Genomic DNA, 13386 nt, shown 5'->3' on the forward strand with positions numbered 1-13386 from the left:
TGGTAGAGTACTAGCCTTGAACAAAAAGCTAAGCAAGAATGCAAGCCTGGGGCCGAGAGCATGGCCTAGTGGTAGAGTGCTTGCCTATCATGCCCGAAGATCCAGATTTGATTCCTCCGTACCACATACACAGAAAAAGCCAGAAGCGGTTCTGTGGCTCAACTGGTAGAACACTAGCCTTGAGAAAAAAGCCCAAGGACAGTGCTCAGGCCTTGAGTTCAAGCCCCAGGACTGGCAAAAAAAAAAATGCAAGCTTTAGTTAAGTCACAACACTGACCCCAAAACCTCCCAGAAAACAAAAAACCCCTATGTGTGGTAGTTCAGGTTATTGCCAAAGAATAAGAATTAACTCTTTGTTGATGAACTATATATCAGAGTCCTTGGATTTGAACCGAGCTAGCTCTACAGTTGTTATAAGCTGAGGTACCTCTGGCAAGTTGCTGAATCTTTTAGAACTTCAATTTCCTCACAGTTGTAAAATGGGAACAATAGTAAAACATGCTGTCAGGCACAGTAGTTCACGCCTGTAATCCTACCTGCTCAGGAGCCTGAGATCTCAGGAACTCCATTCATAGCCAGCCTAGGCACTAAAAACCCGTGAGATTCAGGAGGCTGCTATCTGAGGATTGTGCTTCAAAGCCAGCTCAGCACTAATGCCCATGAGACTCTTATCTCCAATTAACCACTAGAAAACCAGAATTGGCACTGTGACTCAAGGGGTAGGGCTGTATCCTTGAGCTGAAGAGCTCAGGGACAGTGTCTAGGCCCAGAGTTCAAGCCCCACGACTGACAAAAAAAATTAATAATAATAAAATAAAACATGCTACTCTATCATATCTTACCTACAAATTTAATGACCTAGAGCAATGGACATTTATTGTTACAGCTTCTATGGGTTGGGAATTTTGAAGCAGCTTAGCTGGATGTCAGGGTCTCATGTTTCTGTATCCACCTGAGGGTCTACTTAGGCTGAAAATCTGCTTCCAAGATGACTTATTTGTCTCACTTTCAGCACAGAGCTTCAGTTCTTCATTAGTTCTTAGCAGGAAGCTTCTGCTTTTACCTCATAAAGTCTCTCCCTAGGCTGCTATATGTTTTTATAGTATGTCAGCTAATTCCTCAGTGAGTCATTCAAGAGAGTGAGTGACTTTGACTCTAAAATTGTATATCTTCATTTTTGCTTTATTTTGTTCATTGGAAGGGTATTGATAAGTTTAGCCCACATTCAAGGGGGGGAATTAGGCTCTATTCTTGAAGAGTAAGAATTGTAAAATATACTTTAAAACCACTACCATCATAATAAAGCTCTTGGGAGAATTAAATGAGATAAATAGTATCATAGGAGTCCATTAATACCTTACCAGGCACATAGAAAATGCTTAGTTGCTGTTAGCTTCAGCTCCCTTTCATTAGCATCTGTGTGGCTTTTACATTAGAAAGTACATTGCCTCTCTTACCACCACTGTCTTTTTACTACCCCAACCACAGTAGAGTTCACTTTGTATGTTGACAAATCCATGAAAGCTTCTCAGCCTAAATGCTTTGGGATGTATTACTTTACTTGTGCTAGCCTAGAAGATCTATTTAAGTCTGATAATTGTTTTTCTGTTTGTTTTGAGAATAGGCCCAGATTAGCATGGAAATCACTGTGCATCCCAAGTTGAAGTCAGACTTACAGTCCTCCTGCCTCTGTCTCCCTAGTGCTTGCATCTGAACTTTATTCTTCCATTTGAACACCTCCATTTTGGATGTTATAGTAAGGAAACTTTCAGTTACACATGTGAACATGAGTTCTTGAGTAATTCCCATCCATAAAAGTCAGTTTATTGGGAATTCTATTTGTATTCTAAGCAAAAACAAAGTACATAATTTTAGAAACTTAAGTTATAGAAGGTACTGAGCATTCTGTTATGAGGGCATATCATAGTCTATCATTTATGTTTGTATCCTTAACAGCTTTGGTCATTATAAATAAGATTGCTATAAACATTTATGGAATATAACTATGTTTTAGTTCTGCTTGGGTCCATCTTTAGGGAGGAAGCATTCCTAGGTTGTATAATTAGACTTAACTTTATCAGAAATGGTATAATCATTTTCCAAGCAGTATTTCCACCATTTGGCATTTCTTACGAGAAGACCAGTTGTTCCATGTCTTGTAAAGCACTTCATAGTCAATTCTGAATTTTTCATTTTAGCCATTTGACTAATTATGGAGAGGCGTTTCATTGTGGTTTAAACTTCATTCTCTAATAACTAATAACATTAACCAACCTTTTATGGGCTTATTTACTATCTTCATCTTGTAAAGTAGCTTTTATGATTCATGCTTGTTTTTGTATTGAGCTTTAATAATGTTTAATTATTTTTGATAGAAATCGTTTATCAGATATGTGTTTTACAAAACAGAATTCCATTTTATGGCCTGCTTTCTCTCTCTCTCTCTCTCTCTCTCTCTCTCTCTCTCTCTCTCTCTCTCTCTCTCTCTCTCTCTCTCTCTCTCTTTGTCTGTCCCTGGGTGCTGTCCTTGAGCTTTGTTTTTTTGGTTTTTTTTTGCCAGTCCTGGGCTTGAGCTCAGGGCCTGAGCACTGTCCTTGGACTTTCTCAAGGCTAGAGCTCTTCTACTACTTGAGCCTCAGCACCATTTCCGGCTTTTTTCTATGTGTGTGGTAGCGAGGAATCGAAACCGGGTCTTTGTGCATCCTAGGCAAGCACTTTAACCACTAGGCCAAACTCCTGGCCCCGAGCTTTCTTTTTTTTTTTTTTTTTTTTTTGCTCAAGGCCAGTGCTCTACCACTTGAGCCATAACTCTACTTTTGGCTTTTTCTTTTTTTTTTTTTACCAGTCCTGGGGTTTAACTCAGGGCCTGAGCACTGTCCTTGGATTTCCACTTGAGCCACAGCACTATTTTTGTCCTTTTCTATGTATGTGATACTGAGGAATCAAACCTAGTGCTAGGCAAGCACTCTACCATTAGGCCAAACGCCCAGCCCCTACGTTTGGCTGTTTTTGGAGTCTCATAGACTTTCCTGCACAGGCTGGCTTCAAATTACGATCCTGAGATCTCAGCCTCCTGATAGCTAGGATTACAGGCATAAGCCACTAGTACCTAGCATATTTTATCATTTTTTAAAAAAATATGGTGCTAGTGGTTTATGCCTATATGCCTACCTACTCAGGAGGCTGATATCTAAGGATCATAGTTCAAAGCCAGTCGGGGCAGGAAAGTCTATGTGACTCTTATTTTCAGTTAACTACCAAAACCAGAGGTGATACTGTGGTCTAAAGTGGTCGAGCAGAAGGAGTTGAGGGACAGTGCCTAGGGCCTAAGTTCAAGCCTCCTGACTGACAAAAAACAACAAAACCCCATGATAATTTTATTCCTTTTGTTCTATTGATAGCAAACAAGCTCATGAAAGCCTGTATTTTTTTCTTTTATTTTTATGTTGGCGCTTCACAATACTACTAGTGCTGTGAGAGCCTTTCATTATCTCAGTTGGCTTTTATTGCTCATACTTGGTGTTCTGTCATTTTGAACCACACTTTCAGTTCTTGCTTTTTACTGATTAAAGGTAAGAATCTCTCAGATTTGCCTGCATCAGCTGGTTCCAAATCTTGATCTTCAGATCTCAGCCTCCTGAGTAGCTAAGATGATAAGCATGAGTCCTAGTGCTGTTAGAAAATTTGAAGTTTTTTTTTAATCACTCTGCTCTATTCTATAATATTCTGTGGGAAGGGAATTTCTCATCACTAACAGGTCACTAGTCTCTTGCTAGTCTCTCATTACCAGAAAAAAAAGGCAGCACAGACCGTACCAGGGAAATTGAGTCTTGAGTGAGCTGCAGTGGTCGTCACCAGAACAAATGAAATCACCTTAAAGAACTGTCCTCAGATTCTGCTTTGTCTGACTTACCTGTACTCCAAGTCGGGAACTTCTATTCTATCTTCTGACTCATGGCCACAATTTGGGAAACACATTTTAGTGTAGTTATTAGGAACTTAAGTTTCTAGAGCTTGATGGCTTAGATTCAAATTCTGGATCTGCCTCTTTTTTTTTTTTTTTTGCCAGTCCTGTGACTTTAAGTCAGGTCAGAGCACCCTGTCTGAACCTTTCTCAAGGCTAGAGCTCTGCCACTTGAGCCTCAGCACTACTTCTGGCTTTTTCTATATAGGCAGTAGTGAGGAATTGAATGAACCCTGGTCTTTGTACATACTAGGCAAGCACTCTACCACTAGGCCAAACTCCTGGCCTAGTGGATCTGCCACATTTTAACCTTGTAATTTTACCATAGTAAGTTAATCATCGTTTCAGTGTTGTCATCTATAAAAACATGCATATAATCATGCTTATTTCACTGAGAGAACTAAATGCATTACCATATATAAAATATTTAGAAAAGCAGGTAAATTTTCAGTGAACAGTAACTCTTCAACCATTTGTGTCTGTGCTTCTTTGTCAGTCATTCCTTCCATCATTCTGTAAGCATTGACTCTTCCTGGTAGCATTTTATTTATTTATTTTTTTGCCAGTCCTGGGTTTGAGCTCAGGGCCTGAGCACTGTTCTTGGGCTTTCTCAAGGCTAGAGCTCTACCACTTGAGCCTCAGCACCACTTCCAGCTTTTTTCTATGTATGTAGTACCGAGGAATCGAACCTGGGTATTTGTGCATGCTAGGCAAGTATTCTACCACTAAGCCAAACTCCTGGCCCCTCTGGTAGCATTTTTTGAAATGTTGGACATCTATGCACATTGTATTAATAGTTATAATAACCCCTGAAGTAGATGAATCCAAATTCCACCTAATAATTTAAGGCTTGGTGATGCTGGGTAACTTGCTCAGTGAATGCTATGACAGGCATTTAAATCTAAGATGTTCAAAGCCTCTTTTCTAATATGCTTCATTTTTTTTTCTTGGAAGTGAAGCATTGATGGTACATTTAAAGATAAGGGTGGAGGTAGGGGGAAGGAAACAGGGACAAAAACATGAGAAGGGGTATCAGTGTGAGAAGCAATACACCTATGACTGAGAAGAGGTAACAGCGTGTGAGAAGTAATGCACCTATGACCTGACGAATGTACCTGTAACCCCTCTATACCTTACCCAGACAATAACATAAAATAAGTGGTTGCTGGATATGGGAGCTTGGGAGGACTACCAAACCTGCCCCCCCAAAAAAGTAAGGGTTTCATGAAGTAATCACTACATGAATATTTCACAAAAGTGATCACCACTTATTTTCTGCTTTACATTGCTAAAATTTGTATCAGGATAGTTCAATATAAATAAGTTCATAAGAACATCAAATATAAATTATAAAGAACTAATTTGATGTATCTAAGTTTTCCTCTTTTATGATTTTTTTCTCTAGGCTGTTATAATGGATTAGTTTATGTACTGCAAAGTAGCAGTGGAGAGCAATACTGGGTCTTTACTACAGAAGATGTTGTCAAAAGCTCACCGACCTTGGATCCAACTACAGGACTCCTTTTCATTGGCTCTCATGACCAACATGTGTATGCTCTAGATATTTATGTAAGAACTCACTTCATCAGTCTTTTTTTTTTTTTTTTTTGCCAGCCCTGGGCTTGAGCTCAGGGCCTAAGCACTGTCCTTGGACTTTCTCAAGGCTAGAGCTCTACCACTTGAGCCTCAGCACCACTTCCGGCTTTTTTCTGTGTATGTGGTACGGAGGAATCAAACCTGGTCTTTGTGCATGCTAGGCAAACACTCTACCACTAGGATAAACTCCCAGCTGCATCATCAGTCTTTTACCATAGCACAGCAGAGCAGGAAACTTAGATACTGTTGAGTTTGGGACCAAGTTTATTTATTTAGCATTTGGTTTATAAGAAGTGGTGAATAAGTCTTAATGTTTTCAGATATTTTTAACTTTTGTATCAGATTTTCCAGAAATAATTTTTGAAGTATAGAGAACTTAAAATTTACAATAGAAAAAAATCACAAAGATATCACTGAGGTATTTTAAGATCTAATTATAAAAATACTTCAGAATATAGAAATTATTTTAGGAATTATACAAGCAAAAACCAGTTAATTTGCATTCTTTTTTGCAGAAAAAGAAGTGTGTTTGGAAGTTAAAATGTGAAGGAACTGTCTTTTCTTCACCTTGTGTGAGCCTTATTCCACATCATCTCTATTGTGCCACATTGGGAGGAGTTCTACTGGCTGTGAAACCTGTAGGCATTAAATAACATATGTTGATTGTATTACTATCTTAATTTTTTTTTTTGTCATGGGGCTTGAATTCTGGGTCTGAGCGCTGTCCCCGAGCTCTTCAGCTGAAGGTTATCACTCTACCACTTGAGCCACAGCGCCGCTTCTAGGTTTTTGAAGGTTAATTGGAGGTAAGATTCTCACAGATTGGCTTTGAAGCAATCCTCAGATCTCAGCCTCCATAGTAGCTAGAATTATAGGTGTGAGCCACCAGTGTCTGGCTTAAATTTTTCTTAAATCATGTATGTTTTTATCTATTGTAAACATTTTTGGTAGAGAGGGAGGATCCTGGTCCTAGGGCTTGAACTCAGGGGCACAGGCGCCGTCCCTGAGCTTTTTGGTCCAGGCTAGCATTCTACCACTGGAACAACAGCTTCAATTGTGGCTGTTTGGTGATGAATTGGAGATCAGAGTGTCATGGACTTTCCTGTTGGGGCTGGCTTCAAACCATAATCTTCAGATCTCAGCTGACTGAGTAGCTAGGATTCTGTGAGTCACTGGCATGAAGCTACTCAAAAAAAAAAAATTAGGCAGAACTTTCTCAATGGTATTAAGAACATATTGTCCATTATAAAGATAGCTCTTGTTATTATTGTCATATGTGTTTAACTCCTGTTTTCGTTTTCTTTCTTTCTTTCTTTCTTTCTTTCTTTTTTTTTTTTTTTTGCCAGTCCTGGGCTTGGGCTCAGGGCCTGAGCACTGTCCTTGGTCTTTCTCAAGGCTAGCACTCTACCACTTGAGCCTCAGCACCACTTCCGGCTTTTTGCTATGTATGTGGTACCGAGGAATTGAACCCGGGTCTTCGTGCATGCTAGGCAAGCACTCTACCACTAGGCCAAACTCCCGGCCCCTCTTTCTTTTTTCTTAATAATATTTTATTGTCAGGGGTTATAGTTACATTTGTCAGGTAATGGGTACATTACTTCTTAACAATGATACCCCTTCGGATGTTTTTCTACAAATTTCCCTCCCCCCCAATCATCTTGTTTTTTCCCCCTTCCTTTCCATATTTCAAATAAGCATATATACAATATACCAGGTACAAAAGTCAGATACATTGACATAAGATAAACCATAAGGAGAGAAACAAAACAAATAAAAAAAAGAAGATGAAGAAGAAAAGGCCGGGTGTAGTGGCTCATGCCTATAATCCTAGCTACTCAGGAGGCTGAGATCTGAGGATCAAGGTTCAAAGCCAGCTCAGGCACAAAAGGACCTGAGCTTATCTCCAATTAACCTGTAGAAAACGGGGAAGTGGGGCTTAGCTCAAGGGTAGGGTGGTAGCCTTGAGCTGAAGAGCTCAGGGACAGCACACAGTCTAGTTCAAGCCCCATGACCCATAAAAAGCGAAAGAGAGAGAGAGAGGGAGAGGAGAGAGAGAGAGAGAGAGAGAGAGAGAGAGAGAGAGAGAGAGAGAGAGAGAGAGAGAGAGAGAGAGAGAGGAAATTACCTCACACAACTACCTGATGAATGTAACTATAACTCCTCTATACATTATCCTTACAATAAAATTTTAAAAAATGAGAGAAAAAAAGAAATAACCTCGGGGCCCGGGAGTTTGGCCTAGTGGTTAAAGTGCTTGCCTAGCATGCGGGAAGACCCGGGTTCAATTCCTCAGTACCACATACATAGAAAAAAAGCCAGAAGTGGTGCTGAAGCTCAAGTGGTAGAGCTCTAGGCTTGAGAAAGTCCAAGCACAGTGCTCAGACCCTGAGCTCAAGCCCGAACAACAAGCACAAAAATAAAGCTATTGTTCCCATATCCTTTTTCATTTTGCTTATCCTCATCCTATATAGCCATATCCACATAGCTATTGAACTATTGTGGTCCTCTGCTAAGAGAATCCTGGATGTGTACTACTTATTGCAAATGAGGGAAACCACGGAGCCTAGGATATGATATGATTTTTTTCAAGTCTTTCCATTTCCTTATGAATGGCTGTTTTCGTTTTCTTTATAAAGCTAGATCTTATGACGTAGTTTTTGTGGGGCTTATTTCCCCCTTGGTTTTCATATGTTTCTAGCCCTTACAAATAGTACAAATTAATTTAATAGTGTGCATATGTGCTAGCTTCATGTATAATGGCAGTATATCACTATAGCTGATTCTGATGTTCTACTCTGCCTCTGGAAGATTTGAGTTTGTTTTTAAAAAAAAAAACAGTTCATTTGTGGAATAATTTTTAATTGTATGATTTGCTTTTTGTTCACTACAGGCCACTGGCAATGTAGTTTGGAAACATTCCTGTGGAAAACCACTCTTCTCTTCCCCACGATGTTTCCAACAATATATTTGCATCGGCTGTGTGGATGGGAATTTACTCTGCTTTACTCACTTGGGTGAACAGGTAAAAGTTCTAGTTGTGTATGTATGTGTGTTTGTTGTTTTGTATTTTTAAAAGTACTAAGTTTGCATGGTATTGGAAATATAAACATAACTACATAGACATAAAAACATATGACTCTATAGACATAATGTTTTATTTCATAAATTAATATGTATCTATGATATACAAACCCTTAGCCTAATTTTGATTATGTTCTAAAAACTAAGTGTCAATGATTGTATATAAAGATTCCCTTCTTGAACACTTGTTTGTTAAACATGTCATTTGAAATATAATATAAAAATCAGTGTTAAATTCTTTAATAAAAAGAAAGTACTAAGTTTGAACTTAGGGTTTGGCATTTGTGAGGCAAGTATTCTGCCTCTTAAACAATGGTCCAGTCCTTTTTTATCTTTTTTTTTTTCTTTTTGTCAGTCATGGGGCTTAAACTCCAAGCCTTGGTGCTGTCCTGAGCTCTTTTTGCTTAAAGCTAGCATTCTATCATTTTGAGCCCTAGCACCATTTCTGCCTTTTTTTTTTCCCCTGCTGGTTAATTAAGATAAGAGTCTCACAGACTTTTCTGCCCAGGCTGGCTTTGAACTGCAGTCCTCAGATCTCAGCCTCCTGAGTTGCTTGCATTACAGTTATGAGCTTCCAGCACCTAGTAGCCCTAGCCCTTTTTGCTCTGTTTATTTTTGTGATAGAGTCTCATAGGCATCTACCCTGTATAATCTTACTTATGCCTCTTTTCATAACTGGGATAAAGGACACACATTGCTATTTCATCTAAGTATTAGTTGGGTTTCAACCAATTATTAATTCAAAAGTAGGTAAATTTTTATTTGATCTGGACTGGTCTAGAACCACAATCCTCCCTAGCTCTGCCTCCCAAATACCTAGGATTACAGACATGAGTCACCAGTGCTTGGCTGATGCATTTCCCTCAAGTTATATGTTTCTGTTGTCAATGGTATTGTAATAGGTTTAAAAGCTGTCTACTCAGCATTGTATATTTTTTTTGCCATCTTTCCCAATTTTTAGAATCTTATAGTTTTTTGAGTTTTTTTGCTAGTTGTGGGGCTTGAACTCAGGGCCTGAGCACTGTCATTGGGCTTTTCTCAAGGCTAGCATTCTGCCACTTAAGCCACAGCATCACTTCCAGCCTTTTCTGTGTATGTGGTACCCAGGAATCAAACCCTGTTCTTCGTGCATGCTAGGCAAGCACTCTTACCACTGGCCAAACTCCCAGCCCCAGAATCTTACAGTTTTGTCCAGTTTTATATAACTTTCAGAGTCTGTAAAAGGTTAAAAGAAGCCCCTACCTTCTAATGTGTAATCCAAAATTCCATTGTGTGGAAATCCCATTCCTCAGCTTTATGACTAAAAAGGCAAGCTTCTTCTATGTTAAATTAGCTGTTAAGTAGGACCTGGTTTCCAGTTCTGTAACTATTTACAAATGGCTGTCAATTATAACACATTGTTACACACTTGATATGTTTGTTTTAAATGTGGAGTACAATAGCCCCAATAGAAATTAGGCCAGTGATGAATGTGGCTTGATCTGGATGCATCTTCTTCTTCTTCTTCTTCTTCTTTTTTTTTTTGCCACTCCTGGGCTTGAGCTCAGGGCCTGAGCGCTGTCCTTGGACTTTCTCAAGGCTAGAGCTCTACCACTTGAGCCTCAGCACCACTTCTGGCTTTTTTTTTTTGTATGTATGTAGTCCTGAGGAATCAAACCCGGGTCTTCATGCATGCTAGGCAAGCACTTTAACCACTAGGCCAAACTCCCGGCCCTGGATGCATCTTCTTCTATGTTCACTCTTTGTAGTCTAGCCATTTATATGGCTTTGTATGATACTTCTTTTATGATTAAAATTTCCTGTATTCACTTGACATTTTGTTTATAAAAGAGTTTGAGTATAGTCTCCCTCTTTCGAGTCCTGCTAAGTAAGAAGTATGTGTGTTTTTCTATATTTTTTATTAGCTTGCCTTAGTTGTATATTGGTGAGTTTCATTGTGATATTTTATACTTGTATGCAATGTATCCTGATCAAACTTACCCTCTTGAACATTCACTACTCACTTGACCCTTCTGCTCATACTCCTTTCTTCCCAACACATTTTTATCTTACTTTCTTGTCATTGGGGTTTTTTTCAGTGTGTATTAATTACACCAAGGGGTCACTATGGTATTTCACATATTATCTTTTTTTTTTTTTTTTGCCAGTCCTGGGGCTTGAACTCAGGTCCTGAGCACTGTTTTGGGGCTTTTTTCCTCAAGGCTAGCACTCTGCTACTTGAGCCACCACACCATTTGTGGCTTTTTCTATGTATTTGGTACCAAGGAATCAAACCCGGGTCTTCGTGCATGCTAGGCAAACAGTCTACCACTAGGCCAAACTCTTGGCCCCCACATTAATAATAATTACATTTTAAAAATTATTATTAAGGTGATTTACAGAGGGGTTACCATTTTGTAAGTAAGGTAATGAGTACATTTCTTTCTGGGCAGTGTTACCCCTTTCTTTACTCTCTCCCATCTACAAATTGTATAGTTAATTTTCAACATAGTATCTACTAAGTACCACCACTTCATTCCTTTACCCTTTGTCCTTCCATTTCTGTGTCCTCCCTTACCCTCTGAAAGACAAATAAACAAGACATAACAAATCCAAAGATACAAAAAAACACCAAAAGCAAAAACAGCTAATGTCTTCTTTACCACCAACAAAAAAAGAAAACAAAAACATTTTGGTTCCAGTTCCTGGAATTAAGTTTGATGAATATTATTTTATATGTTAAGAGGCATTATGCCTTTGGATATTTTAGTCTTGGAGCTATTACATTTTAATTAACTGCAGCTTTCATTGAGATTCTTTGTGCCAACTTCATACAATGTATTTTACAGCGTTGTTCATTCTCCATCTTTTTGTACCTCTTATTCCACCTTCTAGACAGTCTTAAAATAGAATCATGTTCTGTGTTTTTATTTAAGTGTGTGTGTTATTGGGGGGGGGGGTCCTTTAGATATAGCACTTTCTTGATGAATCATAGAAAACTAGAAGTGGTTTTTATATTATAGGTCAGGAATAGAATTGAGATTACAAATCTTAGTTTTAATTTTTCTATTATGCTATTACTGTGCATTTGTAAACACTACCATACACTTTTTTTTTTTTGCCAGTCCTGGGGCTTCCTTCCTCAGGGCCTGGACACTGTCTTTGGATGCCTTTTTTTTTTTAGGAGCCTAGAGTGCCACTTACTGGTAGAGTGCTCGCCTATCATGCATGAAGTCCTGGGTTCAAATCCTTAGTACCATACACAAAGAAAAAGCCAGAAGTGGCACTGTGTGGCTCAAGTAGTAGAATGCTAATCTTGAGCAAAAGAAACTCAGGGACAATGCTCAGGCCCTGAGTTCAAAGTCCCGGGATTGATGGAAAAAGTAAAATAAAAACAATGTGATTTTGTCTTTGAACTTAGTGTCTTGTAGCTGTATAACCCTTGAATGAGTTAAAAATTGATTTTACTTCATAGTATTATGCATAATAACTGATCTTGCACCCTTGTATTTTGTCTTGGATTTTACCACTAGGACAGAGGTTGCATATGTAGGTCTTACTTTTTTAAAAACGCCACTATTGCAATGGTATTCATTGGATACTGAGTTAAAAATGAGCTGAACAACTTGTAGGTGGGGATAGGAGGGAAAAACTGGAATAGAGTAAGGGAAGGGATGACATTCTTCAAAAAGTATGATAATACTCTTTTTTTGGGGGGGGGTGGTCATGGGGCTTGAACTTGGCCTGGGTGCTGTCCCTGAACTCTTCAGCTCAAGACTACAGCCCTATTCCTGGGCCTGGGCAATGTCCCTGAGCTCTTCAGGTCAATGCTACCACCCTACCCTTGAGCCAAGCCCCACTTCCCATTTTCTAGAGGTTAACTGGAGATAAGAGTCTCAGGTCCTTTTGTGCCCAGGCTGGCTTTAAACCTTGATCCTCAGATCTCAGCCTCCCAAGTAGCTAGGATTACAGACTGAGCCACCTCTGAGCCATCTCGCGCACCAGCTAACTTATCCCTTCTTTGTATCAACAATAAAATATTTAAAAATAAAAAGCCATTAGTTTCTATATGCATAGTTGCTAATTAGCCTATTTTTTTTTACATTTGTATTAAAAAAAACCCATAGAGTTTTAGTCTAAGGCAGAGATAGGGATCCTTCTTTCTGCCAAAAGCCATTTGAGTATTTATATCATCATTCATGGACCATACAAATTAGCGGTATAGGCTATGGGCCTCTGGCAGCCAACAAAGAGTCTACAGGTCTGTGTCACGATGTTAGGAGAGATGCTTCCCACCCCTACAGGTAACATTTCTGTGGTTAAATGAATTCATTGTGCTTTTATTTCCCTTTACAGGTTTGGCAATTCTCTGCCGGTGGACCAATCTTTTCATCCCCTTGTATCTCAGAATCAGAACAAGAAGTATTTTTTGGTTCCCATGATTGCTTTATCTACTGTTGTGACACAAGCGGTCACCTCCAGTGGAAACTTGAAACTACTTCAAGGATATATGCAACACCTTTTGCTTTCCATCACCATAATTGTAACAGTGAAACATTGCTGGCGGCAGCATCTACTGATGGGAAACTCTGGATCTTAGAATCCCGGAGTGGACAACTGCAGGGTATATATGAACTTCCTGGAGAGGTCTTCTCTTCTCCTGTGGTCTGGGAATCAATGCTCATTATTGGGTGTAGAAATAATTACATTTATTGTCTAGATTTATTATATAACCATAAAGAATAATCAAGTACTGTTCTAATGAG

The 13386-nt window shown here is 39.0% G+C and overlaps 1 protein-coding gene across 3 annotated transcripts in view; it reads left to right on the plus strand.

Annotated features, from left to right (window-relative positions):
- Aasdh (aminoadipate-semialdehyde dehydrogenase) overlaps positions 1-13386 on the plus strand; it is a 37969-nt gene extending 24583 nt beyond the window's left edge. For all 3 annotated transcript variants that reach the window (XM_090343557.1, XM_090343556.1, XM_090343558.1), the window contains 4 exons: positions 5370-5533; positions 6076-6198; positions 8451-8582; positions 12977-13386. In XM_090343557.1, the coding sequence (XP_090199683.1) occupies positions 5370-5533; positions 6076-6198; positions 8451-8582; positions 12977-13366 (809 nt within the window). In that variant the 3' untranslated portion in view covers positions 13367-13386. The remainder of the gene's footprint in view (positions 1-5369; positions 5534-6075; positions 6199-8450; positions 8583-12976) is intronic.

This window comes from Megascapheus bottae, chromosome 13 (assembly GCF_031878675.1).
Source record: "Megascapheus bottae isolate mThoBot1 chromosome 13, mThoBot2.hap1, whole genome shotgun sequence".
Taxonomy (NCBI): domain Eukaryota; kingdom Metazoa; phylum Chordata; class Mammalia; order Rodentia; family Geomyidae; genus Megascapheus; species Megascapheus bottae.